This window comes from Panthera uncia, chromosome X (assembly GCF_023721935.1).
Source record: "Panthera uncia isolate 11264 chromosome X, Puncia_PCG_1.0, whole genome shotgun sequence".
NCBI classification, from domain to species: Eukaryota; Metazoa; Chordata; class Mammalia; order Carnivora; family Felidae; genus Panthera; species Panthera uncia.
In genome coordinates, this window is record NC_064817.1 from 92831270 (window position 1) to 92856945 (window position 25676).

At 44.2% G+C, this 25676-nt stretch overlaps 1 protein-coding gene across 5 annotated transcripts in view; it reads left to right on the plus strand.

Annotated features, from left to right (window-relative positions):
- Positions 1–25676, plus strand: part of DOCK11 (dedicator of cytokinesis 11) — a 199309-nt gene that overhangs the window by 101961 nt on the left and 71672 nt on the right. For 3 of the 5 annotated variants that reach the window (XM_049644754.1, XM_049644750.1, XM_049644752.1), the window contains exons 23-33: positions 1225–1314; positions 7109–7227; positions 9028–9097; positions 9180–9305; positions 9897–9968; positions 11284–11430; positions 14913–14996; positions 15838–15949; positions 16459–16497; positions 18135–18313; positions 25317–25433. In XM_049644754.1, the coding sequence (XP_049500711.1) occupies positions 1225–1314; positions 7109–7227; positions 9028–9097; positions 9180–9305; positions 9897–9968; positions 11284–11430; positions 14913–14996; positions 15838–15949; positions 16459–16497; positions 18135–18313; positions 25317–25433 (1155 nt within the window). The remainder of the gene's footprint in view (positions 1–1224; positions 1315–7108; positions 7228–9027; positions 9098–9179; positions 9306–9896; positions 9969–11283; positions 11431–14912; positions 14997–15837; positions 15950–16458; positions 16498–18134; positions 18314–25316; positions 25434–25676) is intronic. The other 2 variants (XM_049644753.1, XM_049644751.1) reach the window with 2 other exon arrangements.

Here is a 25676-nt window from a genome sequence, read left to right on the forward strand (position 1 = left end):
AGGAGTTCGAGCCCCACATCAGGCTTGCTGCTGTCGGCCTGTCAGCTCTTTAAAGAGCTTGCTTTGGGTCCTCTGTCCTCCTCTCCCTCGCCCTCCCTTGCTGTGCTCTCCCCAAAATAAATAAATATTTAAAAACAATTAGTATGGCACGTATGTTCTAATTAATGAACCAGTCGTGATCCATAACCATTGACTAAAGTTTGTATTTATTCAGATTTCCTTCTTTTTTACCTATGGATTCTAATCCAGCGTAACATATTCCATTTCGTTGTCATGTCATCTTAGGCTTCTCTCGGCTGGGACAAGTTCTCAGACACTCATTGTTTATGATGGCCTTGTCAGTTTTCATGAGTAGTGAAGTTTTGTAGGATACCCCTCTGTTGGAATTTGTTGGATGTTTTTCTCATAGATAGACCGGAATTGAACATAGCAATTTGAAGTCAGTGGATCATGGATGACTAGTAGTTTACCCTTGTCCTTGGCATCCATGAAATTACAATCAAATATCTGTTGGAGGTTCTCAAGCACAGTTTGGAAATTCACCGATGGGGAAGATGAAGTCCACGTTCCTTGGCGTGGCCTATAAGGTCCTTCTCGGTATACAATATCTAGATTCCACATAGGACGGCTGGATACTTGCCGACCAAATTGCCACGATCGCTTGGGCATTGAATGCCTGAGACTATTATTATCTGGTAACCCCCTGCTGATACCTTTTCTTCACCTATCAGTCCAGACCTCTGTTCCTACTCGTTTCATTAAAATCTAGAAGCAGCCCGGGGCACCTGGCTGGCTCAGTCAGTCAAGGATCCGACTCTTGATCTCAGCTCACGTCTGGATCTCAGGGTCGTGAGCTCAAGCTCCGCATAGGGCTCCACACTGGGCATGAAGCCTGCTTAAGATGTAGAGGCTGCCCAACCTGACAGACCACACCCGTCAAAAAAGGAATTAAATGAACATTTGGCTAGCTGCGCAAAGATTGTGACCTGCCCGGTATGCGTGGGTACACGCTCACTCCGCCCGGTTTTGCTGCTTTTTGTGATGGCCGAGAGGACCACGGGACACGGGCACACGTGTCGGTGACTGCAGCTGCCGAATCTGGGCGTCAGAAGACCCAGATCGATCAGCTTGTGAGACGCGGATGCCGGGGGAACGGAGCGTTAGAGCGCCTGTGTTTGAGGGTGATGAATCAGATTTCTATGGCCATGTCCATCTGTTTTGCAGGATCTACATGTCCACAAATTCTTCCATCATTGCCAGCTGATTCAGTCGGGCTCCACAGAAGTTCCGGGGGAGCTCATTAAATATTTAAAGGTAAATGAACAGCAGCTTTCGGCGGAAGGTTTGTTTCTCGTATCTTTCTCGTTGCCACGTTTTGATGGGGGAGGTGGGGGAGGGAAATGAAACGAACACCTTAAAATAGTTGGGGCTGTGTATCCTCAAGGGAATACTTTCTGTAATGTGCTTTTCTATCAGTTGCCTATTTAGGAGCAGACAGCAGAGTTGCTACATTAGGAAGAAACTGTTACAGCCAGACTCTGTCGACATATTTTTTGAAAATCTCATGAAAATGTTTACTTCAGTTCCATAAATCGGTTTTCTTGGCTCTTTTCTCGTCCTGCTGACTGCCCGGTGAAGGTGGCTCCTGCCGTGGGGAAAAGGGTCAGGACAGATGGGAGCGTGTCCCTTTTGCTGGGAGTAAAATGGACGATTCCTGTGTCTGTGGGTGAAAGATGATATCAGCAGGGTCCACTGAAGACCGAAAAGCCCAGTTTCCGCATGTCGCGTGGGAGAGAGTCTTAAGAAACACCATATTTTATTTAAATGTCTTGAGAACCCAAGGCTCTGTTTATTCCCTAACACGGTGGGACTGAACTGCACATCGTGGGACCTAGCTGGCGGCGACTGTTTCTGGTTACTCCTTTCGTAGGTCAGCCATGGAAAGTCTGGGGCATTTTTATTTTATTGATTTGTTTTTAATTTTTTAGATTTTTATGTATTTATTTGGGGAGAGAGAGCGCGCGAGCGAGCAGGCGAAGGGACAGAGAGAGAAGGAGACAGAATCCCAAGCAGGCTCCGCACCGTCAGCACAGAGCCCGATGCGTGGCTCAAACCCACGAACCGGGAGATCATGACCTGAGCCAAAATGAAGTCGGACACTCAACCGACTGACTCACCCTGGCACCCCAGGAATTTTTATTTAAAATTTTTTTTTTAACGTTTATTTATTTTTGAGACAGAGAGAGACAGAGCATGAACAGGGGAGGGGCAGAGAGAGAGGGAGACACAGAATCTGAAGCGGGCTCCAGGCTCTGAGCTGTCAGCACAGAGCCCGACGCGGGGCTCGAACTCATGGACCGCGAGATCGTGACCTGAGCCGAAGTCGGCCGCTTAACCGACTGAGCCACCCAGGCGCCCCAGGAATTTTTATTTTAAAGGAACTCTCTACAGGATTTCCCTTTGGATGTATGTTATTACTTAATGATGTTCTCAGGAGACCAAAACATTTGTCTCTTTTTTTTAAAAATTTTTTAATGTTTATTTATTTGAGAGAGAGAGAGACAGCGTGAGCAGGGGAAGGACAGAGAGAGAGGGGGACACAGAATCCAAAGCAGGCTCCAGGCTCTGAGCTGTCAGCACAGTGTCTGATGCGGGGCTCGAACTCCACAAACTGTGGCATCACAACCTGAGCCGAAGTCAGACGCTTAAGTGACTGAGCCACTCGGGCGCCCCCAAAAATGTTTGTTTCATTTCAGAGAGGTAGTATGACATGAGACCACAGGTATGGGTTCTGGAATCGTTTCACCGAGCTTGTGTCCCAGATCTGTCCCCTATTAGCTCTGTGATTGACCTTGGCCAAGTTACTGAACTACTCCAAGCCTTGGTTTCTTCATCTGTCACACAGGGATAACCTGTGATGCCAACTCGTAGGGTGGTTGTGGGGCTTAAGTGAGATAGGACATCCACCATATCGTAATCACTCGGGGTACACTTATTTCTTGAGTGCCTTCTATGGGTCAGAGACATCATTCTGAGTGTTTGGAATATAAGGAAAGAAAGCAAACAATAATCCCTGTTGTCAAGAGCTTACTTTCTTGTGGAGGCAGATGGAAAATAAACAAGTAAATGAGTGTGTTATATATATGTACATAAATCTAAATATGTATAAATATGAGCAGCTTGCTTGGTGTGTCCAGCAGGACTTCCAGAGCGTTGCAGGGCTTTGAACAGAGGAGTGACATGGCATGATTTGGGTTTGTTTGTTTTTTTTTAATGTGTATTTTTGAGGGAGAGAGAGAGTGCGAGTAGGGAGGGGCAGAGAGAGACGGAGACACAGAATGGGAAGCAGGCTCCAGGCTCTGAGCTGTCAGCACAGAACCCGACGCGGGGCTCGAACGCACAGACCGCGAGATCACGATCTGAGCCAAAGTCGGAGGCTTAACTGAGCCAGCCAGGTGCTCCTGTGATTTGGGGTTTTGAAGTATCATTCTGCCTACCATATTGGGAAGATACTGTTGGAAGGGTAGAAGCAGGGAGATGGTTGATAAACGGTGGCTGTTATTCTTTTAAAAAAATGTTTTTTTTTAATTTTAGAGACAGAGAGAGAGTGAGAGTGCCTGAACGGGGGAGAGAGGCAGAGGGAGACCTCACGACAGAGCCCAGCATGGGGCTTGATCCCAGGACCGGGCCAAAAATCGACAGTCGGACGCTCAACCGACTGAGCCACGCAGGTGCCCCTGTGGTGGCTATTATTCTTAATTATCATAAGCAGTATAACTGTCATCCAGCTTTCAAATCCTTTCCTCGGGTAACGTCTAGAAAGCCAGCTCTGTGTACGAATGCTTAGTCTGTTAAGATCTTTGGCTTTTCTTCCAGGGGGGAAGCTCCATAAAAGTTTTAGCAGAATGGAATGGAGCAGAGCATCATTTTCATATACTGGTATTCTTAAAATGGAGTAAAAGAAACGCACTCCTATTTGTGTTTTTAAGGGTGTGGAATTTCTGATATTTATGTGACCTTTGCGCACCCTCTAGTGGCAGTGAGTGAAATGCCACACGATTGCAGAAAGAGCGGAACGCCTGTATGGACCGTTTGCACTGAAAGGGAGTCTTGAGATTTTTTTGATGAGGAAACTGAAGCCCAAGTAGAGGGGATTTGCCTGTGGTCACTCAGCTAGTCAGTAGCAGAGCTGAGCTCAGCCTGTGACACGTGGGTCTTAACTCCTGGTCTCGTGTTCTTTCCATCAAGCCTTGCTGTCTGTTGCCCCTGTAAATGGCCTTGTTTTACCAAGTCACTTAACGTCTACTTATGTATGGAATATTTCCCCCGATGCTGCGAGGCTTGCAGAGAAGAATAACTGAGGGTCATCGCCCATCTTAAGACCATTTGGAGAGAAAGGACATACATAAATGAAATGACAATATAAGTCATCAGTACAAATGAGAGTCGAAAGCAAGATATGATAGATATCAAGTGCATGGTACAGGCTGGTGTGCTGAGGGCTCAGGGAACTTAGGAACCACTGAGACTACAGGCCTCCCATCTTAATTGGTTCCTTATCTTATTTAAAAATTTTTTTTAATCTTTTTTTGAGAGAGAGAGAGAGAGAGAGAGAGAGACAATATGAGCAGGGGAGGGTCAGAGAGAGAGGGAGACACAGACTCCCTCTCCAGGTTCCAGGCTCCGAGCTGTCAGCACAGAGCCCGACATGGGGCTCGAACTCACAAACTGCAAGGTCATGACCTGAGCCGAAGTTGGACACTTAACCGACTGAGCCACCCAGGCGCCCCTGTTGGTTCCTTATTTTATTCATTGATCTCGTCATTCACCAAATCCTTACTGAGCACTTCGTATGGGCCAGATATTGATGAGGGCACTAGGAATATAATGGGGAACTGTTCAGACTACATACCTGCTCTAGTTGGGGTACAGAGAGTATAAATGAGTAATTTTTAGATCAAGGTAAATGCTGTGAAGCAAAGAGAACAGGTTAACGGGGTCCGACGTGACAGGAGCACGTTTTAGACGGAGTTGTCACGGAGGGCTGTCTCAGGAGCTGATGCCTCAAGCTGAAAAGAAATAGATGAGAGGAAGACAAGCATAGGTGATAAAGCCATGGCAAAGGAGAACAGAGTATTGCAGCAGGTGTAAACATCTCGCGATGGCATGTTTGAAAGACAGAAGGAAAGAAAAGACGGTGTAGCTGGAACGCAGGGAGCAGCTGGAGGGGGCAGGTGGCATGAGAGGAGCTTGTTGGGGTACATCTAGGAATGGGGGGCCCTTGACAGCCTTTTGTTCGTGGTTGTTCTGTTTGTAACAAGGGGGGAAAAGAGCACTCTAGTGCTGTTGCATCGAGGATAAATGACCGAGGAGCGATACCGGATTAGTTTTGCATTGACTGCCCATCTCTCTTTTCTACCTGATGTGATCCCACTTGCCCTTTAACTCTCCTCCTCTCTGAAGCCTTATTGAAGACTGCATTGTTTCTTCCTTTGTGCGTTTTGTATAGACCGCTATTTGTACACGTTGCCATTCGTATTGCAGATTTAGTCCCAGGTCTTTACCCCCCATCCGGCCCCCCCTCCCCATAGACCGTGAACTGCTTGATGGTGGGAACCAGGGCTTTTTTCGGTGTGCTTGGCATTTGGAAGGTCATTCACAATGCCTTTGTTGAATGAGTGGGATGAGCGGCTTCACGGAAGTAGGGGTTTGAACTTGACTTGGAAAAGTGGCTGGGATGTGGCCACACACTGAACAGAGGCACCAAGGCAGGAATGCATATGATCTACTCACAGAGCAACCAAGGTACCAGTTTGGCCTCGTGAAGAATGTGGAAAGTGTTAAGGCTAAAAACACAGGTTAGGTCTCAAGTGATCTTGAACCCCAGGCCAGGGTTTCTCAACCTTGGCAATATTGACACTTTGGACAGGTTCATTGTCGTACGTGGCTGTCCGGTACACTGTCGGATGTTTAGCGGCATTGGTGGCCCGTGCCTGCTAGGTGTCAGCAGCCCCCAGTTGTGACAACCCCAAATGTCTCCAGACACGGCAGGACGTCCCGTTGGGGGGCAGAGTGGCCCCTGGCTGCCAAGCACTGCCCTAGGTCATGGGGAGGCATCGCAGACAGGAGGTGATCTGTTGTAACCCAGTCAGAGGGAGATGAATTTGGAAATGAGAGGTGGGGGTGTGGGGAGTAAAGAGAACCTGTAGAGGCCTCCTAGGAAACAATTAGACTATTTTGATTATAGGTTCAGAGGGGGTGATGGCAAGTAAGGCTGGAAGAGAGGGGGCAAAAGGAAGGAAAACCTGGAAGGCTAGGGTATGTACAGGGGCCTGGGAAAGAGAAAGAGCGAGTTCCTTAGGTACAGAGACTTGTCCCCTCCATCTCTGTATTTCCCACAGCACGAAACCTTGAAGGGAGGTCGAAACAGTGAGACTTGTTTTCGCCTTCTGGTTGGCTGGTTGGTTAAATGATTGAGTGAATGCCTGAGTGAATGAAGGAACGCGGAGAGAAGGGAAGGAAGAAGAAAGAAATGTTACAGATTCCGCCGCTTGCGTCGTTTCTGCGTATATGTGGGCACACGGCTTCTTTTTGCCGTTAACGCACCTACCACCAGAGACAGGGTGTTACAACTTGGAAGAAATGTACTAGGAGGATGTCTCAATGTCGTGCGGCCTCAGCTTCGTGGGTGGGGCCAGTGGAAAGCCGATTATGTAGAGAAGTGCACTTGATTGAATCTCCCTTCTCAGCAGATTGACTGGTGGTCCCCATTCTGTCAAAGACACTGCCTGCTGGGACGTGTCGGTTTCCCGAGACTCCGGCGGTCTTTGTTCCAAAACCTTTGTTCCAAAACCCGTTTATCCCAGTCATACTTTTTTATCTTAAGTAAACAAAGTATCTGATGCGAAATAAACTAAGAAAATCTGCGTGCCCAAATAGAGACGTGGCTAAAGGAGCTAACCGAAGCGCCCTGTCTTACAAAGCTCACGTTTACGTGAGCTTCTCTTCTAGCGAGTACATCTCTCATGACTTGATTCTTTGTTGTTTCACATTGACAAGTTACGTCCTATTTCTGTTTGTTTTCGTAACTAACAATGGCTTATTTTAGTGTTTGCATGCCATGGAGATCCAAGTGATGATACAGTTTCTGCCTGTAATTCTTATGCAACTCTTCCGAGTTCTCACAAACATGACCCACGAGGATGACGTTCCTGTCAACTGTACCATGTGAGTTTCGACCCTATAATACGGAGAAGCAACTCTTGTTCCTTTTTGTGTTCCTGCATTTCAAATACAAATTGATCTTCCAAACGAGAACGCAAAAGTCAGAAATCTAATATCTGTTCTCTCTTGTTTCATGCTTCTCAGACTGGGGGACCTTGTATCCCCAGGGATAGATGGTACCAGAAATCAAAGGACAAACTGAATGTGTTTTCCTCGACCAGGGGTTCTCAAACTTTACCGCATGTCAGAATCACCCAGGGAGCTTTTAAAGATGTGTGTGCCGAGACCACATTCGTACCAGTGAAACCAGAATATCTAGGGATGGAACTCAGCGTCAGCAATTTTTTTTTTAAAGTTTTCTAGGTGATTCCATAATGCAACAGAGTTTGAGAACCATTGCCCTAGACCAGCGTTGTCCGATAGAACTTTCTCCAGTCATGGAGTTGTTCTACACGTGTGCTGTCCAATATGGTAGCCATTAGCCATTTAGCTACTGAGCACTTGAAATGTGGCTAGCGTAACTGAGGAACTGAGTTTTCTGTAATTTACATTTAGTTAACATGCAGTATAACATTGGTCTCAGGTGTACAATTCAGTGATTCATCACTTACATCCAATACCCAGTGCTCATTCCAACAAGTGTCCTCCTTAATGCCCGTCACCCATCTAGCCCGTCGCCCACCCACCTCCCTCCGTCAACCCTCAGTTTGTTCTCTATATTTAAGAGTCTCTTATAGTTTATTTCCCTCTCTCCTCTTCCCTCGCCCCTTCCCCTATGTTCATCTGTTTGAGGAACTGAATTTGTAACTGTAGTTCATTTTAATTAAATAGCCACAAGTGGCTAGTGGCTCTCATGTTGGACAGAGTCGTCCTGAACCATGAATTTTTACTGAAAAGGATAAAGGATTATTATTTTTTTATAGAAACAAACAAGGATCTATGGTAGAGTTGAATGGAAAATGCACTGAATTTTGAAACGAAAATAGGATACCCCATAGAATTGAGAGCTCAGTGCTGGATGTTTCTGGCTTTGCTGCTTCTGCCGTTGCCACGACCTGTCCCAGCGGGTCTTAAGCTACGGCCCTGCACACCGTTTGCTTTGCTCTGCTGTTGGGGCTAGTTTGCTTGAAAACTTAAGAAGCATTATTTTAGTCCAGTGGTTGTCCAATATGGCTCCCGCACCAGCACTATCAGTATCACCTGGGAGCTTAGGGGAAAACAAAAAACAAACAAACAAACAAACAAAAAATACCGCTCATCGTTGAACTTCACCCCAGAGCTACAAAGTCAGAAACTCTGCAAGAGGGGCTGAGCAATGTGCCCTCTAGGTGATTCTGATGCACGATAAAGTTTGAGAACCACTGCTAGTCTCGTATATGAATTTTATATTTACTTCTCATCCCAGGTCCTGTCATTACACCTGTCTGGTCTCTCTCTTCCCTTCCCCCCATCTGTTGCCGTGCTTTCCATCTTTCTCTTCCTTTCCTTTTACTCCCTGGAGGGGACTTCAATATGTACGGCACCCGAGGTCTTGTACTGTATAGAAGCTATGACCATGCTTGAAACGTGTGCAGAACAGAAGCGAGGCATCTGGGTTGCCCAACTACAATGCCCTTGTTTTGACCCAGGAAATGTTGTGCAAGGCCCCGAGCAAGTTCGATGCCGAAATCTTGGTCGGACCATCTTAGGACATCCTATGCAATCCTCTGACTTTGAATTCTTCAGGCAGTGTGGGGGTATTTGGGGGGTTAGATATTCCAACTGTGGTAACTCACATGCTGATTTCTGTGAATGTGTTTGCAGGGTTCTCTTACATATCGTTTCAAAGTGCCATGAAGAAGGCTTGGATAATTATTTAAGATCCTTCATCAAGGTTTGTGGAATAAGCTTTCTCTGTGAGCAGTGTATTTTATGTGAGGATTCTGACTTAGGGCTGCATTTTCCTTCATTTGTAGTATAGCTTCCGACCCGAAAAACCGAACGCGCCTCAGGCCCAGCTGATACATGAAACTCTGGCCACTACGATGATCGCAGTGTTGAAACAGTCTGCTGACTTTTTATCGATAAACAAACTGCTAAAGGTAAGGAACCAGGACACAAGGAACCATTTCGGTTCTAGTCTTTTCGTCATTTGCTCATGTGACCTTCCCCACCCCCCTCTGTTTTTTTAGTGTTTGTTTATTTTTGAGAGAGAGAGCAGGGGAGGGGCAGACAGAGAGGGTGACAGAGAGAATCCCAAGCAGGCTCCACGCTATCAGCACAGAGTCCGATGTGGGGTCGAACTCACGAACCCCGAGATCCTGATCTGAGCCAAAGTTGGACGCTCAACCGAGCCACCCAGGTGCCCCATCTGTAGAGAATTTAAGAGCAATCCTAAGACAGACTAAAAGTTGGTTTCCTCTCAGCACCATGTGTAAGCAAATCCAAATAAGGTCTGTGATAAGATGCCCCTCCCCACACGGCAAACATTCCCACCACATGCCCTTTGCACCTCACCGGCTGGCGCTGAGGTGGTACAATATTACCTTGTGCAGCTTCGATGGTGAATTGCGATCACTTTAAAATGTTAAAGTTCAGAGATAAGGTCCATACTGATTTGTCGAACTTTGCTGAGCTTCAGGATTTGGGTAACTATTAAAAATTGATTTTATGTATTTGTTGGTTTATTTTAGTACTCGTGGTTTTTTTTTGAAATTATTGCAAAGTCTATGGCCACATACTTGTTGGAAGAGAATAAAATTAAGGTAAGTAGGCTAAGAATAATCTATGTTTGAAAATATTTATTTATTTTGACAGAGAGAGTGCACGAGCAAGGCAGGGGTAGAGAGAGAGGGGGAGAGAGAGAGAGAGAGAGAGTCAGCGCAGGGCCTGACGTGGGGTTCGATCCCATGAACCATGAGATCATGACCTGAGCCGAAACCAAGAGTCAGACATGTAACAGACGTAGCCATCCAGGTGCCCCAAGGATAATATTTAGCATAGGCAAAGAAGGCTAATCCCGTTCACAGGTAGCAATGATGCACAGATCCTCTTATACCGAAGGGCTCTTAGCCCTTGACTTTGTCAATTTTGCCTAAGAAAACAAACCAAAACCAAACACCAATGGATGTATTGCATGAATCTGAGGTCTGACAGTTCATACATTTTCAAAGTCCTCAGAGGCTTGTTCACATGCATTCTTTCCTTTTTGTTATTTGCCATGTAAAATACATTTTCTTTGAAGCTTGCCTTTTATCTTGTAGCTTAGAAATGTCTATGTTGAAACATTCATTTGGAGACCAAGTACTAGATCAGAAATCACCTCTTAGAAAGGTCTGACGCATGTATGACATTCAAAACACCTTCTGTAATAGATGTGTTTCTGGAATGTGGCATATACATTGAGTTGTATTTTTAGATTCTCATAAAAGTACAAAGAAATTTTCTTAGTTCTGGCAATTACAGAGTCGAGATTTGTGAAATGTAAATATTCACCTATTTACCGTTTTCGTCAGACTTTTCACAGAATGGGTTTGCTGAAATTGTGTGTCAGGAAAAAAAACTGGAATGAAAATCTGGGATGTGGGTAGATCTCAGGAACATAATTCCAAAGTTGTTTTTTTTTATTCTGAAAAAAAATTTTTTTTAACGTTTCCTCATTTTTGAGAGTAAGAGGGACAGAGCATGAGTGGGGGAGGAGCAGAGAGAGAGAGAGAGAGAGAGGGAGATGCAGAATCCAAAGCAGGCTCCAGGCTCTGAGCCGTCAGCACAGAGCCTGATGCGGGACTCGAACTCATGGATCGTGAGATCATGGCCTGAGCTGAAGTCAGACGCCCAACTGACTGAGCCGCCCGGGCGCCCCCAAAGTTGGTTTGTTGATGATTTCAGTCAGTTCATTATAGTTCCTCTAAGGATCTGAAGTGTATGTTGAACTAGTGATGTCATCTTTAAGTTGGGAGAAAAGTTATACTCCAGTTAAGAAAAGCCACATTTATATCTAGCATGTGTTTGAAAATAAAAATAGCAATTGATTTAAACCTTTTGCAGCTCTGACTCTTTGCTATGTCTGTTTGATTTAAGCTTCCCAGAGGCCAGAGATTTCCAGAGGCATATCATCATGTCTTACATTCATTGCTTCTTGCGATAATTCCCCATGTGACTATTCGCTATGCCGAGATTCCCGATGAGTCCAGAAATGTCAATTATAGTTTGGCTAGCTTCCTGAAGGTGAGTTAAAGGCAGCCAGAACATGGTGAGGAGATACTCTTCACCAATGTCGTCTTTTAAAGCCAAAGAAAAAAACTACCCACTTTCTAGAGACTCAGCTAGGTCTTTGTAAAATGCGGGAGAAACTTTTGACTGAATTCATCCATCAGTTTAGTAAAACAGCCAGGTTTGATCCCTCCCCGCCCCCCACACTGAAATGCCTAATTAATTAAATCAGAGGTCCCATACAGGGGTGGCTTAGCCAGAAGGCATGTTTTGCTTGTTTCATGGGATGTTTTTTCAAATATATTAATTTAGGTGCCTTTAGACGAGGCATGTACTTTCTAGGTTGCCACAGGCCCCACCACTCCTTAGTATACCCTTGACTCTTTATGCATTTAAATCACTTCTCTGACCCCTGTCGGCCTTTGAGTTTGCAACTCTGGAACGAAAGCAACCTGTTTGCTGATGTAACCGCAATCTACATGTTATTAATCCACGTGAGGGAAGATTGTTCATTTCGGTCAGCGAGATGATTCTGTTTGAGAGATACCAGAAACTCCTATATGGATGAAGAACCACGCATTTATCACTGTTCTGGTTTATCATAGTTCTAGTTTTTTGGTACGTAAAGGGCAGTGCTAGAATGTAATTGTTCTATAAAGCGGGTGACAATATTTGAGTTGTTGCAGAGAAGGGGCACGGGTTTGTAAATGTGCTTACTGTTTGCTTGCTCCTTTCTACTACCCCTCTTCTCCCAGCCCTTCCTCATATCTCAGCCTCACGTAAAGAACCTCACGGTCGAGACTCCATCCAAGCAGTTTTCGTGTCTGACATACCCTTGTTTTCCATTTTTTTTAAAATGTTTACTTATTTTGAGAGAGAGAGAGAAAGACAGCACGAGTCAGGGAAGGGGCAGAGAGAGAGAGATAAAGAGAGAATCCCCAGCAGGCTTTGCACTGTCTGTGCAGAGCCCAACACGGGGCTCAGTGTCACGAACCTTGAGATCATGACCTGAGCCGAAATCAAGAGTCGGACGCTTGACCGACTGAGCCACCCAGGCGTCCCCACCTATCATTTTAAAGTAAATTAAGGAGGATGCTATTTGAAATGTAAACTCTCAGTTTCTCCCATGGGGTTTAAACTTGAAAGCTACTATGTAAAGGGAATAAATAGAACACACTTGATGTCATAGCTGTATTTACTTCATTTGAGTCACCATTTGCCTGTCTTTTCTGTGAAGATTCAGAGACAAGAGGCTGTCTCAGAAGTCACATTTCTTTTTATTTTATTTTATTTTATTTTATTATTTTTTATTTACTTTTTTATTTTAGAGAGAGAGAGTGGCAGAGGGAGAGAGAGAGAAAGAGAGACAGAATCTTTTCTTTTAATGTTTATTTTTGAGAGAGAGAGAGAGAGAGAGAGAGGCAGAGAGAGGGAGACACAGAATCCGAAGCAGGCTCCTGAGCTGACAGCTCAGAGCCTGACGCGGGGCTTGAACTCATGAACTGTGAGACCATGACCTGAGCCCAAGTCGGACGCTCAACCGACTGAGCCACCCAGGCGCCCCGGAAATCACATTTCTAATACGTATTCAGGGTAAAGTGTGATGACTGTTACTTGGAAAATAGAAACAAACTACAGTAGCAAGACCAGAACAGGAGGGTTTATGACCAGGAACTATGACCAGGGCCGAGAAGAAAAGTTCTTCTAGAAGAGTTGAAGCTGTTGCATGTAGAGGAGGGTCCACGAGCAAAGACGGAGAGATACGCGTGTTCCAGAATTGTTTAGGGATGAGCAAGCCTTGTGCGGCAGAGAGTTTAGGATGGAAGGCGTTGAATGTCCGGCTAAGGAGTTTTGGTTTTGATCTGTATGCAATGGAGCAAGACCAAAGATTTTTTGTTGTTCACCCGTCCTTTCCATGCCCCTGTGCTACTTCTTACTGTGCTGTATTTTAATTATTTGTTTACCTTGTCTGTCTTTACCCCTGGACGGGGGTGAAGACCATGTCATATTCGCGTTCGTATTTCTCTAGAACGCTGTCGCAAGCACAGTGAGAAATGAGGTGCAAGCATAGTGGGTTCCTTCTGTTTCACAGGAATAGGCTAGGCACTAGGGAGAACATAAAGAGAAAGAGAGTCTTCCTGTTGTCCTATGTAGGTAAAATCATAGGGAAATAATAAGTACAAAACAAGCTAGCGTAGAATATAAATGCTTCAAGGGGCTTGTGGGCCGGGGTGGCTAAGGAGGATGGGATTTCCCCGGGACATTGAGGAATGGGTAGGATTCGGCAGAAGAGTGCTGGAGGTACTAGCCAGGCCTGGCATGATGAGGAGGAGAATGACCCGCAGGCAAGTGTGAACAGCTATTAGGCCTGTCGCGGAGGAAGGATGTTGTTCGTAAACCCAAGTTAGGTAACATATAGTGTAATAATGGTTTCAGGAGTAGAACTTCGTGATTCCTCACTTACAGACAACACCCAGTGCTCATCCCAACAGGTGCCCTCCTTAGCGCCCATCACCCACCCAGCCCATTCCCCCCCACCCACCTCCCCTCCAGCAGCCCTCAGTTTGTTCTCTGGATGTAAGAGGTTTGCCTCCTTCTCTGTTTTTTATCTTATTTTTCCCTCCCTTCCCCTATGTTCATCTGTTTTGTTTCTTAAATTCCGCGTGAGTGAAGTCATATGATATTTGTCTTTCTCTGCCTGACTTCTTCTGCTTAGCGTAATACATTCTAGTTCCACCCACGTCATTGCAAATGGCAAGATTTCATTCATTTTTATAGTTGAGTAATATTCCATTGTATATAGATACCACATCTTCTTTATCCATTCATCCACCCGTCGATGGACATTTGGGCTCTTTCCATACTTTGGCTGTTGTCGATAGTGCTGCTATAAACACGGGGGTGCATGTGCCCCTTCGAAACAGCACACCTGTATCCCTTGGATACATACCTAGTTAGTGCAATTGCTGGGTCGTAGGGTGGTTCTATTTTTGGTTTTTTGAGGGCCCTCCATACTGTTTTCCAGAGTGGCTGCACCAGTTTGCATTCCCACCAGCAGGGCAAAAGGGTTCCTCTTTCTCCACAGAGGAAGGATGTTTTAATAGGCCAAGACTTCACGGAACACAGAGAGAACCTTCTCTTTGGGTCTGAAATGTTTACATAGCCAAACCCCACTTTTCGTCGCTAGCTGACCACCATATACTTCACTTAGAGCTTTTCAGATTGACCAAAATGAGTCCCTGTAGCTCAATAGATTACGTATATATGTGTATGTATATATGCATACGTATTTGTGTGTATATATGCATATATATGTATATAAAGATATATGCATTTGTGCATGTATGTATATGTACATATATACACATATATGGAAATGCTTACATATATATGAAAATTGTACAGTTGGGACCCAATTCCAACAATAAATCACTTGCCTTTTGTCATGACAGACTTCTAGAATTACGTCCCTGTTCGTTTTGTTTTGGTTTCTATAGCGCTGTTTGACACTAATGGATAGAGGATTTGTTTTCAATTTGATAAATGACTATATATCTGGATTCAGCCCCAAAGATCCTAAGGTAAGTTATAAGGACGTATAACAGCTGTCGGACATTAGAGCTTGAGACCAAGAGTGACATTTATTCTCTGGAGGGTTTGGAACTGCTGTCTTTGTTTTTGTACTTTGCGGATATCTGTACCTCAACGCAGGGGATATCGGATGGTGTTTTGGGAGTCCCCAAGACCACCCACACGCTCAGTGGTTAACTAGAAAGACTCACGGGACTGAACATATACTTGGGGCGGTCTTAGTCACGGCTGACATTCATTAGAGTGACGCAGTAAGGCTACTTAGCTGGAACAGTAAGATCAAAACCCAAGTGGAGTCCTTGGCAATTCTCACGCAGGCTTCCCCGAGTGCCTTCCCTCCTGTGAAGGTCACCCGGAGTCTCTCCAGCCCTGAAAACGCAGCCGCGTGCGTGCCACATTTCTGTTCAGGGAAGCCCAGTTGAGACTTGGAGTTGAAGTTTTTTTTCTTGGGGGCTGGTCATATATTGGAGACTGGTCAACCTTCCAGAGTCGGGAAAGGAAAAGAAAGCAATAAATCACATTGTTTGTATAAATAGAGCAGGCTGGCAGAGAAGGCACGACCTTATCATGTAGGGAGCATTTCAGAATCCAATTTCCCAAATGCCAGCCTGCAACCAACCTTGCAAGCAGGCATTTTTTTTTTTTTTTTTTTTTTTTTTAAGGAGAGCAGCCTTGGGCCTGCTGTGTTAACTCTTTCCTACGTAGGCCACATCTCAAGGTATACTTAAACCACTGAACACTTCCGTTTTGGAAACTAACGCTCTGTGTTTCGTTATTAAAATAGTACGTGTCGACTAAACAGGAGTTCGTGTATAATTTCCTTCCCTTTAGGTTCTGGCTGAATACAAGTTTGAATTTTTGCAAACAATTTGCAACCACGAGCATTACATTCCTCTGAATTTGCCAATGGCATTTGCCAAACCGAAACTCCAGCGAGTGCAAGGTACGTGTTTGCATTTTCCATCACTTGAGAACGTGTTTTTCTTTTCTTTTCTTTTTTTTTTCTTTTTTTTTTTCTTTTTTGGCTAGTGCTAGCATAGGGTAATGTTTTCTAGGTAAACCTGTGAATTTAAAGGTAACGTCAGAATTGTTAGCTACGTGAAGATATGTTCATTAACAGTATCTGCATTTTCTTCATAGCATCAGTGATAGTATTCATAGTGTGGAGAGATCAGGTGTATTACATAGATCGCTGCTTAAACAGAGATGTCAGATACTAGTCAAATTGCTTTCGGTAGTAGTGTTTGGACTCTTAAATGAGACTAAATTAAGAAAAAAAACCATATGAATGCATTTCCACTGCAAGGAACGTATAAAGGCAGAGTGGAATAGTAATATGTATGTATTAAATGTTATCTCCGTTGCTAGTTTTATTGAATGCTTTGTTGTGTAGCACAATTCTTATGTTACTATGTTTTTTATTTGTCCCTTTTCTTTTCATATATTAATTAGATTTTTTTTCATTTGCGGTGGACCGTTTGACTTCAGTAGGTAGGTTTAACTCGGTTCACTCTAAAGTAGTTAACTGTCTTGAAAAACCATTGATTTGATGAATGGCTTAAGATGGACGGGGGGGCTTTGTTTGCTTATTCACATTCTCCCTAGCCACACACAGTGAGGCTTTAAGCTAACGTACTTAGAAAACCTAGGAGGTGGTGTATGAGGCAGTATATTTGTTTCCTCTTAAAATAAGCTTGAACACCGATTGCTTGCAAACAAGTTCCTGCTCAAGCCAGCAAGGGGACCGGAGGGTGTATCTATTCTTTGAGCCAGTGCCCTCTGTCCCAGGCTTCCCTCCCTCCTCTCCGACCCTGTCTAATGACTGCTTGGCGACAGTTTTGAAGGCGTGGATGAAGCTACCTGATTGGATTTATTCAAAGCGCTGAAGTGAAAAACCTAACTGCTGTTGCAAAATCTCCCCACATAAAGCCCCCCCCCCACCTGCTCAGTTATTCTTGGCCCTCGTGCGTAGAAAGTGGTGGGGGTTCACAGAAGAGGGTGACCAATGGCAAGAAGAAAATCAGCTGCCTTGGTCTCCAGGGGAGTAGCTCCTGAGCAGTGGTTTCAGTCATTGAATTCTAGCCAGCGTAAATGAAGGCAACATATTTAAGAAACCAAGCATCCCCGTTCAACCACTCCCGTGTTAGATTCTGAGCATGTGTGGCTCGAATACTTCCCCGTGATTTATCGGTAGCTATGAGGAAGTCCGAGAACAGAAGGGGTGGACGGATCATCAGGATTTAGGATTGAATCTGACTACTCACACCACTTATTATGTCCTAACTGAATACATAGCATTATATTAACTGCTAAAGAGGAGGCCAAAAAAAAAAAAAAGAAAGAAAAGAAAACCTATCCTTCAGCTTTATGGCCTCATTCAATTCAAGGGTAGGGTAGAGGAGAGGAAATACAGATTGTAAAAGTCTACCGTAGAAATTGCTAAACTTGATCACGATCCCTTGTGAGTAGTTATAAGGCAAGTCCCAACCAAGATATGGGCAGCGGGGATTTGAAATGGACTGAGGTCCAAAAGGGAGCGAAAGACCTAGTTCGAAGTGATTTTATGAAATCAAAGGTCTGTATTTGCTGATGAAGGGGGGTTGACATGCGTCCAGGCCGGGATGGAACATCTACTAGAATAGTCGATAGTTAATCCCATTAGAACGATTCAGTTGTCTTTGCCTTCTTTTTCCTACTTTTGACAAGTGTAAACAGATCAGTAATTCAAGCATTGTTGTATGGAATCGGTCCAATTTGTAGTTGTAACTAAAGCTCTTCAGATCGAAAGAAATGTGTTAAGACATTGCCAAATATAGTATTGTTTCATTCTGGGTTCTATCTTAAGATTCCTAAGAGTTCAACAGAATGTAGGACAAAGAAATCTATGGACTCTCTTACCCACTGACGTGATCATTAAGGCTATCACATACCCTAATTATGAGTGCGCCTGTCTTGTAAAAATTTTGCATGCTCCTTCTGTATGACAAAAGAATTGTTCACGTTTGTTAATGGCAAAATTATAGCTCTTGCGAGCATGACCACGTGTTTGCTAAGTAATAAACGCAGTATTTTAATGTTAAAGTAATTACTGTTTTTGTAAACGGGCTTTAAATTTCATTGTACTGCAGATTCAAATCTTGAATACAGTTTATCAGATGAATATTGCAAGCATCACTTCTTGGTCGGTTTACTTCTGAGGGAAACCTCCATTGCTCTGCAAGACAATTACGAGATCAGATATACAGCTATCTCTGTCATAAAGAATCTTTTGATAAAACACGCATTTGACACTAGATACCAGCACAAGGTAAGGATGTCCGTATAATCAGTATCGCATTAGTCAATTTCTGCCAAGATATTACATTAAAGATGGAGTCTTCAGTAAGGAACGTAATATGAGCATTGACGAACTTACTTTTGTAAGTAAGATTTGTCTCAGTATGGTTAGGTTTTAAAAATACTGTTCATTAGGAGGTTGCCTGGCTGGCTCAGTCAGTAAACCATGCCACTCTTGATCTCAGGCTTTTGAGTTCAATCCCCACATTGGTGTGTGGGTCCTCCTTTTTTTGTTCTGTCTTTAATTTTTTAATGTTTGTTTAGTTTTGAGAGAGAGAGAGAGAGAGAGACAGAGCGTGAACGGGAGAGGGGCAGAGAGAGGGAGACACAGAATCCGAAGCAGGCTCCAGGCTCTGAGCTGTCAGCACAGAGCCCGACGCGGGGCTCGAACTCACAAACGGTGAGATCATGACCTGAGCCGAAGTCGGATGCCGAACCGATTGAGCCACCCAGGGGGGCGTGGAGCCTACTGCAAAAAATAAATACATAAAAATAAAATAACGTACTGTTCAGTTAACTATTGGAGAAAAGCGTTGGTTTCTCAAATCATGTATAAAGAACAACATAACTGCTTCATGAACAACATAACTGCTTATGATTGGTACGTAAACTAATGATTTTTAAAAAATCATACACGGTTATGGCCACGTGCGTTCTTTCAAATATATAACTTAATATGTGTGCTCAAGTCGGTTATATTATGGATTAAATGATTAGTAGTAAGACACGTTAACTATGTCAAATATGAAGTATGGACAATGAAGATTTTTCTTACTGAAAAAATGTGGATGTGGCTATAAACCTTATATATACATTACACCTTGTCTATGTGTGAAGGCCATAGCTGTAGTTGCTGTTGGCTGTACCTTTAACAAGTTTTCTCCGCTCTTATTACCATTAAACCCTATGGGCTTAAAAAAGTAGGTTGCAGGGGTGCCTGGGTGGCTCAGTCGCTTAAGTGTCCGACTTCGGCTCAGGTCATGATCTCGCAGTCTGTGAGTTTGAGCCCCGCCTCGGGCTCTGTGCTGACGGCTCAGAGCCTGGAGCCTGCTTCGGCTTCTGTCTCCCCCTCTCATGCTCTCTCTTCCTCAAAAATAAATGAACATTAAAAGACATTTTTCTTAAGTAGAGTGCGAACTCTATGGATTTAGAGTGACCTAACTTACATACCTGGAATCAAATGCCTCAAGGTAACATCCTACTGTTTCATGATTGATAACTTGTCCCACTGCCCTTTTCCATGATGGAGCTAGAATGTATTATGCTAAGCTAAATAAGTCAATGAGAGAAAGACAAATACTATATGATTTTACTCATATGTGGAATTTAAGATCAAAACAGATGAACATAGGGGAAGAGGGGGGAAGAGAAGAGGGAAACAAACCACAAGAGGTTCTTAATGATAGAGAACAAACCGACGGTTGACGTAGGGAGGTGAGTGGGGGATGGGCTAAATGGGTGATAGGTATTAAGGAGGGCACTCGTTGTGATGAGCCCTGGGTGTTGTATGGAAGCGGTGAAACACTAAATTCGAGTCCTGAAACCAATATTGCAGCGTATGTCAACTAATGAGAATTTGAATAAAATTAAATACATAAGTAAAAATTTAAAAAAAACCGTTTTTTTAAAATAAAAAAATAACGTGTCCCTTTGTTTTCACGTTCAAATACAAATAAAAGTTAGGAAATCATTTATTACTATAATCACTTTGGAACGCTGCCTCGGAGATAGGGCTTATTCTTTTTCTACAGTAGTCCCATTTGTTCTTAATAAACAGAAGATGCCTGGGGCTCCTGGGCGGCTCGGTCAGCTCAGCGTCCGACTCTTGATCTTGGCTCAGGTCACTGTCTCACAGTTCGTGAGTTCCAGCCCCATATCTGCGCCATCAGCACAGAGCCTGCTTGGGATTCTGTCTCTCCTTCTCTCTGCCCCTCCCCGGCTTGTGCATGCGCTTGCTTGTTCGGTCTCGCTCTCAAAATGAATAAACCGAAAAAAAAAAAAATAATAAGTAAATAACAGAAAATGCCTGCCGGCTACATTCCACTTCTTTAATTACAGAGGTTTGTTTGTTTGTTTGTTTGTTTCCTATAGATTTTGCTAATTCTCTTTATGTGATTCTATCTGAAAGTAAATTTAAACTCAGCTTCAGATTCTATCTTAAAGTAGGCTTAAACTCGGCTTTAGGATGTGGTTTGTTACTGCGGTTTACGTTGGTTTGGGACACCTTATAACTATATAGTAACATCTGCCCACTTAGTGTGCTTCACTCCATTTTGTGCCATTTTCTTTTTTCGTGAATGTTGATGCTGACGTCACGCGAGTTAACAAGTAGAATGCATCTAAACGGACAGATCTCTCAAACGTCAGGCATTCCACCCAGACTTTGTCAAGCCTTTAAAACGGCCAGTTACCCCTGCTGCTGATGCCTAGTAGTACAGAAGAGAATCTTGTGCAGTGTGGAAGAAAAGGTCTTTAGCCATGATTTCAAAGGATTCGCGGGAAAAGTACAAGATGAACTTCCCCTCCCAGGAGCAGGAAGCTGTGTTATATTTACCCCTACCTCTTCAGATGAAAGTGAAGGAACATGGGATATCACTTGTGTCTTACCTCGACGTGGGATTTTAAATACTCTCTGTCACCTATTTGGACATTATTTCCTTTTTAAAATTCTGAGAACAGTATACATACACACATACACATGTAACTATTGTTACCTGTAAGTAAGTTCAGCACTATGCCCCTTTGAGTATTTGAGGTTTTGGAGGAGGGGAAAGGTTGAAATGCTAATAAGCTCATTACCCTTTCAGGAGCTTCTAAAGCCCCCTTCTCTGTGTTCAAAGGCTTTAAACAGCTATTAAAAGACTATGAAATCCTCTCCAGTAGAACTTTGCTTCATGGGCCCGGTTAGCCAAAGCTTCAGTTCCTTTCTCTGTTGGGTCCAAAGAATTCACGGGTGGCCTGAGTCAGGGGTCATTTGTCAAAGACATTCAAGTAAAACGTATTCACCATTAATGATGATGCCAAGGTAAAGATAGAGGGGGAAGTGTTAGGCTCCCATAATTTTTTTAAATGTGTGTGTGTGTGTGTGTGTGTGTGTGTGTGTGTGTGTGTGTTTCAAGAGAGAGAGTGTGAGCAGAGAGAGAGAGAGAGAGAGAGAGAGTGAGTGAGTCCCAAGCAGGCTCTGCTCTGTCAGCACAGAGCCTGACATGGGGCTTGATCTCATGGACCTCGAGATCATGACCTGAGCCAAAATGAAGAGTCAGATGCTCAACCAAATGAGCCACCCAGGCACCCGTAGGCTCCCATAATTTTGGGGGGGGGGTCTCCCAAAGTGAGCCCGAATAAATACGCAGTCAAGGAAAAAAAAATGCTTCCAACGGAAAGGCTGCTTTGAGATCCCCTTGTCATACTTGCTACTCTTCCTCTCCTCCAGTGAAATTTTCAAGATGTCACTGGTCCCTATTCTGTGCTACTCGTAAACGGCGTTGGGAGATCTGCTAACTTGTTATAATTACTAGGAGACCTTTTTCCTACTCAGAACAAAAACGTCCAATGATTGACGTTTGTATCTGTTCCTGTACCCACTGCAAATGATGCTGACACCTAAGAGGATTGCAATGCCTACCTGGGCTGTGGGCAGATTGTTTCTCTGTACTCCCTCCTCCCCCGCCCCCCCCCACCTTTTTTTAAGTAATCAATGTACATGGTTAAAAAAATCAAAATGCTTCTCTCCATTCCTTATCCCCATGCCCCAGTTCATCTCTGCAGCAGTAGCTACTGTTGCCAGTTTTATCAACATAGTTCTACTTTGTGCACGCACAGGCATATATGTATATGTATATATGTGTGTATGTATAATTGGAAGCCATTATGCGTTTTTCTTTTTTTATTTAATAATACATCCTGAAGAGTCTTAAGAAACCTGCGTATTATTCCACCACATGGATGGATATACCTTATTTTATTTATTTTTTAAGTAGGCTCCACACCCAACGTGGGCCTTGAACTCACAACCCCGAGAGTCTCACTTTCCACCAACTGAGCCAGCCAGGCGCCCCTGGGTAACACCTTACTTTAAACCATCTTCTAGTGCTAGATTCTTAGGTTGTTTTTTTTTTTTTTTGTCTTTTGTGCGGGCAAGGCTTAATATGTTTTACACTGACTGTACGTTTCCCTGTGTTCCTGTTCCCCTGAGAGAATTATAATATCTCCTTCCCTAGTGATCACTCACTATCCAACCAAAGTGGACTCGCATCTCGAAGCTATAATAATAGCAGCTGAAATTTACTGAGGACTTGCTGCGTGTCAGACAGTGTGTTAAATACCTCATGAATTAATATTATTATCCCCATTTTACCAAAGAGAAAACTGTGGTTCAGTGACTTGATCACAGCCTAGGAACAGGAGACCTGGAATTCACACCCGTCTAAAATCCACAGTCTGGGGCCACCTGGGTGGCTCAGTCAGTTAAGTGTCCAACTTCGACTCAGGTCACGATCTCATGGTTCTTGAGTTCAAGCCCCGCATCGGGCCCTGTGCTGACAGCCCAGAGCCTGGAGCCTGCTTCTGATTCTGTGTCTCCCTCTCTCTCTGCCCCTCCCCCGCTGGCGCTCTGTCTCTCTCTCTCTCTCTCTCAAAAATAAGCAATAAAACATTTAAAAAATGTTAAATCCACAATCTATGCTCTTAGCCACTAGACTGTACTACCTGTCAGATCCAAAGTGGGACACTGAAAAACTAGAGAACTGCCAAAAAAGAGTGATCATAATGGTGAAAAATCTTGAGACCAAAGTTATGTGAAGAATGAAGGAGGGGCGCCTGGGTGGCTCCTCAGTCAGTCAAGCATCTGCCTTCAGCTCAGGTCATGATCTCAACGGTTCGTGATTTCGAGCCCCCTTGTCAGGCTCTGTGCTGACAGGGCAGAACCTGCTTGGGATTGTCTCTCTCTCTTTCTCTCTCTCTCCCCCTCCCCCACTTGTACTCTCTCTCTCTCTTTCTCTCCCCCCCCCTTTCTCTCTCCAAATAAGAAGAAAAAACTTAATAAAAAAGTAATAAAGGGGGGCGCCTGGGTGGCTCAGTCGGTTAAGCGTCCGACTTCGGCTCAGGTCACGATCTCGCGGTCCGTGAGTTCGAGCCCCGCGTCAGGCTCTGGGCTGATGGCTCGGAGCCTGGAGCCTGTTTCCGATTCTGTGTCTCCCTCTCTCTCTGCCCCTCCCCCGTTCATGCTCTGTCTCTCTCTGTCTCAAAAATAAATAAACTTAAAAAAAAAAAAAAAAGTAATAAAGGAAAGTAACTAGGGCCATTTGGCCATGCCAAGGATGAATGAAATGATTTCGGGGTAACAGTCTTTAAATACTTAGAGAGTTGCCACTTAAGAGTGGAAGCATCCTTACTCTTTGTTGCTCCAAAGGGCAGAGCTATACCTAGCGGGTAGAACTTACAAGGACTAAATCAGCTAAACGGCCTTTCTGACAGAAGCCAGGAAGGGGCTGGCGTGTTTAAGGAGAAGTGTAAAAGTTAACCATTTGTCAGGGATGCGGGTAAGGGCCGTTCCTGTCTTGGACTGCACTTGGACTAGATCATTGGTTCTCAAACCTCCCTGCACATCAGCACGGTCTGGGACAGGTTCCCAGAAATAATGAACAATATACAACATTGTTCAAACTCAAGGAACCATGAGATACTGTTAATCTGTATTCCCTAGGTTGACTACTGAGCCCTCGAGGCCTTACCTAAGTCTCCGGACAGATGTCCCAAAGTCATGAAATGTGGAGGGCAACTTTTATGCCGTTGCAACCACAGTTTTTGCTGACTTGAGTACATCTTGGATGAGGAATGTCTAGAGCTGAGAAAAGCAGTAAATACATTTTCATAAGAGGGGCGCCTGGGTGGCTCAGCCGGTCAAGCGTCTGACTTTGACTCAGGTCATGATCTCGTGGTTCGTGGGTTCGAGCCCCACATTGGGCTGTCCCCTCTCAGCAAAGAGCCCACTTCAGGTCCTCTGTCTCCCTCTCTCTCTGTCCCTCCCCAGCTCAAACGCGTGTGTTATCTCTGTTAAAAATAAACATTTATAAAAAATATATATTTTTATAAGAGGTACCACATTAAGACTACTAGTGGCCTGTGGATAAATAAATATATTTATTTACAAATATATTAATCTCCCAAGTCTTCCAATTGACTCAAGAGGCCAAGATCACATTATATATATATTTTAATGTTTATTTATTTTTGAGAGAGAGATGGAACATGAGTGGGGAAGGGGCCGAGAGAGAGGGAGACACAGAATCCGAAGTAGGCTCCAGGCTCTGAGCTGTCAGCACAGAGCCCGACGTGGGGCTCGAACTCATGAACTTTGAGATCATGGCCTGAGCTCAAGTTGGACACTTAACCGACGGAGCCACCCAGGCACCCCCAAGATCACATTATCTTCATTGCTTTGATCAAAACAAAAAAAAAACCGTCTCTTTAAGGAATAGAGTAACTCACTGTTTTTCACTTCTTCTGTTTGTTCATCCATTCAGCTTAATGTGTATTGACCATCTTTTCATCTGGCCAGGCGCTGGGGTTGAAGCAGTGAACGAGACAGGCACAATCCCTGTGCTCATGTAAACTCAGCCCTCCCCGGCTTCAGATTCTGCGCCTCCCTCTCTCTCTCTGCCCCTCCCCCGCTCAGGCTCTGTCTCTCTCAAAAATAAACATAAAAGCAATTTTTAAAGAATAAACTTTTGCCCTGTACTTTATGTAGTTACGTTTGAAGGAGGTGATTTGACTCTGTATCATGTGTAAATCCAAATACCAAGAAAGTTCTGCGGTAGTTAGTTTCGAGACCGTGAGTATAGACAGACTCCTGCTTCCCTAATTTGTTGAGGATATTAGCCCCCTCTGAGCCTTAAAACTGATAGACGGGGCCAACTTTATTTGTGATGTATGCATATTGCCTGCCTACTAAGCTTTTGGTCATTCTTTTCCAGAACCAACAAGCCAAAATAGCACAGTTGTACCTCCCGTTTGTTGGACTGCTCTTGGAAAATATACAGCGATTAGCTGGTCGAGACACTATGTACCCTTGTGCAGCCGTGCCCAGTTCTGTAAGTAGCAATGTGTTCCCGCTGATGTTTTATCCTGTTTTATTGAATGTGTTTAGAATTGGGGTCCTGTGCTCTGTGGTCTCTGTCTTCATCATCCCTTTTCATTCCATTTTTTTACTTCTGCATACTTTTTTTTCTAGAGCAGCGCTCCTCAAACTTTAACGGGCCTACGATCACCTGGGGAATTTGTTATAACAGAGATTCTAATTCAGTAGGCCTGGGGTGGCGTTTGAGGCTGTGTAT